The sequence below is a fragment of the Citrus clementina genome, unplaced genomic scaffold (assembly GCF_000493195.1).
Source record: "Citrus clementina cultivar Clemenules unplaced genomic scaffold, Citrus_clementina_v1.0 scaffold_2, whole genome shotgun sequence".
Classification (NCBI taxonomy): domain Eukaryota; kingdom Viridiplantae; phylum Streptophyta; class Magnoliopsida; order Sapindales; family Rutaceae; genus Citrus; species Citrus x clementina.
Window position 1 is genome coordinate 34,846,791 of NW_006262688.1, and position 7,428 is coordinate 34,854,218.

Consider the following 7,428-nt stretch of genomic DNA (forward strand, 5'->3'; position numbering starts at 1 on the left):
AGAATTGGGATGCAGTATTGTGGTGGCCGTATATTAGTTTATGGGAGATTTTCTCCCTGTTGAAATAAATATATATCATTTATTTTTTATTATTTTTATAATACCTAAAAACTCTCATATCACCATAATTTTATAGTATTATTCTTAACTGCATATAGATTTTTATTCATAATTATTTTAAATTAAATAAATCACATACATCGAAATTAAGAATAAAACAACTTAAATACTCAAAATAAAAAAAAATTAGTGTGAATAAAAAATTAATAACAAGATACTATTCTTGTACTTTTTTTTGCAAATTTTTAAATATTTTTTATAATAAATATATAGCTTATATTCTCAAGATCAAATTTCAAGTAAATAATATATTTATCTCTTTTTCCTTTCAAATTTATGTATGAGAGAAGTTATTAGATATTATGAAAATAATAAAAAAATAGTGATATATATTGATTAAAGTAGGAAAACTGACAATCTTTCGTTAAATAATTTGGGACAGTGTGTTAGGATTAATTGGAGATTGCAGTAGCTGATAAAATAAGCTGCTTCTACCGTACATATGAAATAAGCAGCTGATTAAAACAACAGTTTGGTGTTTGATTAAACGTATTATTGCGGTTGCTAATAAAATAAAATGTTTCTACCGTATATATAAAATAAGCAACTAATTAAAATAACAATTTGGTGTTTAATTAACTGTATTGTTGTAGTTGTTGAGAGTTTGAAAAATAGAATACATGTGCTTAGTAATTTTTATTACAAAAGTGTTGACATCAATTTGTATAACAAAAAAAAAAAAAAAATTGTACAAGAGTTTATAACTATATTGTTACAATTTATTGTATAATGATCAAAATAAACATCAAATTAATTATAGAATATGTTTAATAAATTATGTAGACGTACCTTTTCACTTTTCAAAGTACATAAAATGAAAAAAAAAAAAAACTCAATTAAATAATAACTAATGAAAATTTATCAAAATACCAATACAATTATAGATAATTATTGATTTGCCGCTGCTTCCAGCTTCATCTACAATTTACAGAAAGTTTCAAAACAATTACTTTAGATGACTGGTGCAGCCAAAACTTCCAAGTAGGACCTCAACTAAGGTTCGACAGAACGATTTAATCGAACCAACCATCTATAAATTTTACAAAGCTTCACCACCAGTATCCAAGCAGGTATGGATTACTCCTATCCTTTTTTTTTTTCTTTTTTTCTTTTTTAATAGCAGCCTAGTGTATATATATACAAGCTTACAAGCAAAACTCGATAGTTTTGTGTACCCAAATCTTCTTATTCGCCAGTCCTAACTCATCGTCCCAGCCCAGTCATTTACCACCAAAACATACCTCAATTTGTGCAAGAAAGAAAGATGCACTGATTGACCACTCAACAACAGCAACACAATATTCACAAAATCTCTTCCAATAATGATTCCTCTTCTCATCTCATGGCTGCAGCACGACTCGATTGGTCGTTTCGCGACATCAACTAATACCCATAATAAAGACCAGAACCTCACGTGTTGTATGTGAACCCGCCGCCGCGTGATTGATGAAATACACAATACACGAACTTTGCCAATGAAAAATCCTAATTGACAGAAGCAAGAGTTTGTTTGTTAATAGGTAACTGAACCCATTACTCTAATAAATATAACGCTTGGGTCCCTCGCCTCTACTAGCCTTCGGCCACCAAGTAGATTCGCTAGATCAACTTATCAGACAGTAGACATTAAATGAAATAAATTTAAAAAAAAAAAAGAAAGAATTTTTTGTAGTCTTTTCCTTCTTCTCCGTTGTCTTCTTCTTCTTCCTCTTTTTTTTTTTTTTTTTTTTTTGGGCTAGTAGCCATATATTTTTTTTCAATCGTTAGGTTCAAAAAATGGGATATAGAAACTGACTTTGAACATATTGTAAATAAACAAAAAAATAACAACTGAAACGTATGCTAAAAAAATGTGTTTAAAGCATAATTTGATTCCATTATTTTAAATGTTAAATTATTATTATTTCATCTTAGATGTGCTAAATAGTTTCATTAGTATTTTGAGTAAATTAATTTCATTAGTTTTTTTATTTTAAAGAATATAAGAATAAAATTTAATTTTTTTAGGATACGAGTATATAAAATAATAAAATGGTACGAATAATTTTTAAAATATAAATAACTCTACGCCCTAGTAATATGGTATCAATAATAATTGTCACATGCGCTGTGCCAGCGTGTGTATCCAAATTGTGAAACGTGGCCGCCTTCAATTACGAAAAGCAGCGTCCGTAGGCAGTCTGTAATCAGATTCAGATGACGCACTCGCCATCAACTGGCGCGTGTTTCACAATCATTTGACAGAAGAAACCAAAACTTTTTATCGTTGAGGACGATGATGATTAAGGAGTTTCCGCTTTTAATTGTTTCAACTGCTCGGCGGTTTTCCATATAAAAAAAAAAAAAAAAAAACGACGGCCACAAAACACGAGATCGAATCCAAACTTTCTCAAAGCTTTTATTTTATCGTCTTCTTCTACAATATAAATGCAAAAATATAAAAGAAAATAAAATCCTTTTAATTTGATCCTCAGAATTAATAAAAGCACTTCCACAAACTTACACAAATACAGTCACCATCTCCAAATCCATCCTTAAATATTTTTTTAAAAAAAAATTGATCGTTTGGTTGTTTGTTGAGAAACCCAGTTCTCCAAAACCACCCAATAATAATAATAATAATAATAGTAAGGTGGGGTTATAAAAGCTGAATCTTTTCTTTTCTGCCGGTAAAAGCGTTTTTCCGGCTTGGCTTACCTGTGAGGATGGAAAAAGAACCTCTTTTATGTTATTTGAGCCCGAGGAAGAAACCGACGCCGCCACTTCCTCTGTTTCCACTTCCAGAAGATGGAGAAATCTCAATTCCAATGCCTATAACTCCTTCAGAGCTCAAAGATAGACTCATATTTGGACCTGTTACGTCTCCTAGAGATGCTTCTCCCATTGTTGATGCCTTGACTCTTTCACTCCCGTCGCCCACGACCAGTGCCTCCTCTTCTTCCAGCACGTCTTTCTTTTCCAGAGATTCATCTAGTCTGCAACAGTCATCCTCGATTCAAGATGCAGTATTGTTGCCGCAGCAGCAACAATCTTCACAATTGCAATCACCTCAATCTTGGTTGATTGATCCTAATTATGCTTTTGCCAAGAGCAATCTTCACAGGTCAAAAACTGCACCCGCTATGGCTGTCATCAATGATTTAAAGCACCATGATGCTGTTCCTAAGCCTCAATTCGGTTCTCAGTCTATTGTTAGGCAAGCTGTTGTGCTTTTGATCTTATATTTATCGTTGGGCGTCACTATTTATTGGTTTAATCGTCATAATTTTACTGCTTCTGAGACTCATCCTGTTGTTGATGCTTTGTATTTTTGTATTGTCACAATGTGTACCATTGGCTATGGTGATATCACCCCTAGGACTGTGCCAACTAAGGTGTTTTCAATCTTGTTTGTGTTGGTTGGATTTGGCTTTGTTGATATTTTGCTTACTGGGATGGTTAGTTATGTGCTTGATTTGCAAGAGAACTATTTGTTGAGAACTATTAAGGGTGGTGGTCATAAGGAGTCTCCAGGATCATATATAATTGATGTGAAAAAAGGGAGGATGAGGATAAGAATGAAGGTGGCATTGGCACTTGGTGTTGTGGTTCTTTGTATCGGAATTGGTGTTGGTGTTATGCATTTTGTTGAGAAGCTTGGCTGGTTGGATTCCTTTTATCTTTCAGTTATGTCGGTTACCACAGTAGGCTATGGGGACAGGGCATTTAACTCAATGCCAGGTCGACTTTTTGCTTCCATTTGGTTGCTTGTATCCACACTTGCAGTTGCTCGAGCATTTTTGTATCTGGCTGAGGCCAGAGTAGATAAGCGGCACAGGAAGATGGCAAAGTGGGTACTTGGTCAGGACATGACCGTGGCTGAGTTTCTTGCTGCTGATATTGACAACAATGGTTTTGTGAGGTCTGTCATACTCGTAATTTTGTGTGCCCTAATTATGCATTCTCATCTTCTCACTTTGTTTGGGATTTGCTGACTTGAAGTTTAATGTTTAATCAAGCTTTGTCTGAGTGTTTTTTTTTTTTTTTCGGTATAAATAGCTTCATGTTTGGTAAATTGCTTTGATGTACTGCTGGAATCTGTTAAACTATGTGTCTGATGATTACTAAAGGTATTGCGGGAGTCATGCAGTGCGGTATACCTTATGTTAAGATGTGATAGACAACGGCAAATTGTGCCAAGTTCTACCTTATCTGAACCTAAAATTCATTTTTTTAACACTAGTTTAAATATTTCAGTTTTAGCTTCAATGTTGCAAAAATTTTCTTACTGAACTTTTTGTGTTCAGTGCTTCCAAGTTCCAAATATGAAGTTTGAATTTCAAATTATTCATAGAAAATTTACAACTTCATGTAGTAATGAAGACTGCAGATTTGCTTGCTCTTTGATTCTAGTGATGTGCATTTACGTTTGGTATTGGCCTCTCTCTCCCCTTTTCACTATTGAGAGTGCTGCTTGACAGAATCAAGTTGTTAGCTTTAGGTGTCCAATTCTTGTGACACTGCTGGGAATTGTTCGACAATTCGTCCTGGTTGAAAGGAGAAGTAAATCGACACTCTAACATCATCTCAAAAGACTTCAACTTTTACAAGGAAAAACATCCTTCAACTTCTGAACAAGGAAAAACATTCCAAGTGATTCATGTAATGAGATATGGGTATTACAGATTGTATGGTAACCTTCAACTTCCTATTTCATTCATACTTGGCAATTTTTGTGATCTATGGAGTTTCTTACTTTCTTGGGTAGCTTGGCATTCAAATATGTGTTCTATGCTTGAAAAAGCTTGATGATCTATTTAAGAACTTAAACCCTGCATTTCCAATGCTGATTCATTTCTTTGTTATTCATCATCCTTCCCATGACTGCGAGTAAGTTGTCAAATAGCAGTCTAAATCTGTAATCTCTGCCTACTTTGTTTTTGCTTTTCTGGATTTCCTCAACGTTCAACGCTTGTGTAATAATTTATTCTCCGTTCATTTATTTAGAAACAAAGCCAACATGAAATAGGCAGGTTGATGATTAGACTCTTATAGAGTGTTCTGTTGTTGTTTTTGCAGTAAATCAGAATATGTCATATACAAGCTCAAGGAGATGGGAAAGATATCAGAGAAGGATGTTATGCAGATATGCCACAAGTTTGATAGACTAGACACTGGCAACTGTGGAAAGATAACTCTTGCTGATCTCATGGAGGCTAATAAATGAAATAAAAGCATCCTTGCTTTAAATAGCAAGTTCCATACAACATGCAATTGTAAATTGAAAGAAGGTTTGGTCAGAATGCAAGTTGAACTAGTTTTATAATGCCCCCATGAGCTTAAATGTCTGATTAGTTACTCTCTTGCACGTCAGCCTGTTCATTAACCAGATTTTGAATCCAAATGCGCACAATCCACACAATTTTCCTATCCCTCGAGTAGATGGATGACTGTATTAGTGAGGGCATAGATGGCGTTGTACAAACATTCTGCTAGTGTAGGCATATTGAATTTATTCTTTTGTAAGTGCATGAGAGACTTTAATTAGTTTTATATTCTTGATGTTGCTTCTGAGCTTATTCGTTGCTCTGCAGAGTGTATAAATTATTTTAAATTGCATGAACTGAACTGCCTCGGCACTCATGCGGTGTTTTCCACATGTTTTCGGAGTTGATTAACTTAACAAGACCCTTAATATTTTTCCACATTTTACACAGCTCTTTTATTAAGATTACACCAGCACTCAATTATTTGTTCTGGAACCATGATGATTCCACGCCATGATGTGTTTGTAGAAGTTTTTATTCTCCCTACGTACCTTTTTCCAAAGTTGATTGGTGCCACCTTTTAAGCTTTGACCATAATCTGAATTTGCCATATGCTGATGAAAGGTTACTTGACCTTTGCATAATTTGTGCGGCAATCATACAAACTTTTAGGTAATGATTTTAAACAATCTTTCTGTCGTGCACAGAGTTGTGTAGAAATTAAAGTGGTCTAGAAACATGATGCTATATTTAATTAATTTGCATGCCTTAATTTATGTAAGTTAATAGTTCTCCCAAAAGCTTACTTCACTGCCTGCCGCCGCGATTCAAGCTACATAACCTTTTCAATGAAATGCGATATTTAAGTAATTTATTTTTTAAATCTCAAAATGTTTAACGTTTATTTGAGGTAGAAACAATCTCACATACAGACTACTTTGGTTCAGAAATGAGTAGCGTAGTAGACTGTAGAGCAGAGGGTTTGCAAATTGCATGCGTTCTGGCTTGCCTTGTTACCCTAAATCTCCCAAAGGTGGCAGGCCAGTATTGCTTCGTCTCTGGACTAGGAGCAGCTTAATTTGATCAAAGGCACTTTTCGCCAAACAACTAAAGCAATTTACTTCGGACAATAATTAATTGGCGTCGTATTATATTAATCATTCAAGCTTTTCCTAATTAGCTTGACCTTTCAACTAGTCCATGCACGACCCAAAGTGTATATGTTCATTGAACTTTGATCATTTTTATAGTGAAAACTCATTAGAAGTCTTCATTCAAAAGCTAATCACTCGATTATTAGTTGATACTGGGATAAAAGCAATACCCTTTTGTTCAATTCACAAAATTCAATAGATATCATAACTTTGAATTTTCCAAGTTTCATAAAAATCTTTGTATGATCCCCCAATTCAAGCTAGTTGGCTATAGCTCCTTTAATATCTCTTTATGTCCGCTTACATGAATTACCCCACAATGAAATAACAACCATGGCACAGTAACAGGTGCATGCAGACAAAGTCATCGGTCTCTTTATTTGTAAACTTTCTCAGCATAAAATAACTCATAATCAAAATGAAGAATCATAATACAACCTTTTTGAATTCAAGTGAAACTGGCTTCAGTGACCTTGACTGAGTGAACAAACATGGTCTCTAAAATAATTGCGTTCACGGCGTTTACTAAAAAGCTTTCGAAAATGGACGAGTCAACTCCTTCTTGTCTTGTGTAACGACAGTTATTGCATGTATAATTTGGTTAAAATAAGTTTTTGTAGATGTTCTTCTTCTTATTATTATTATTATTATTATTAGGCCATGACTATCTTGGAAATACTCCACCTTAGAACAACTCCAACAACCATACGATCATAGCCACTCCCTTTAACCATCAGGCTATGGTTATGATTGTACGGTTATTCCTTATAGCAACTCTAACCATACGATCATAGCCACTCCCTTTAACCATCAGGCTATGGTTATGATTGTACGGTTATTCCTTATAGCAACTCTAACGTATTTGAATCTTTATTATTGTTGTTGTTGTGATTGTTGTTAGAATTATT

At 34.0% G+C, this 7,428-nt stretch overlaps 1 protein-coding gene across 1 annotated transcript; it reads left to right on the forward strand.

Annotated features, from left to right (window-relative positions):
• Positions 1-2,301: 2,301 nt before the first annotated feature.
• LOC18053253 (two-pore potassium channel 3) lies at positions 2,302-5,827 on the forward strand. Its single transcript, XM_006449570.2, has 2 exons — positions 2,302-4,021; positions 5,179-5,827. The coding sequence occupies exons 1-2, from the start codon at positions 2,826-2,828 to the stop codon at positions 5,324-5,326; spliced, it is 1,344 nt and encodes a 447-aa protein (XP_006449633.1). The 5' UTR covers positions 2,302-2,825; the 3' UTR covers positions 5,327-5,827.
• The last annotated feature ends 1,601 nt before the right edge of the window (positions 5,828-7,428 follow it).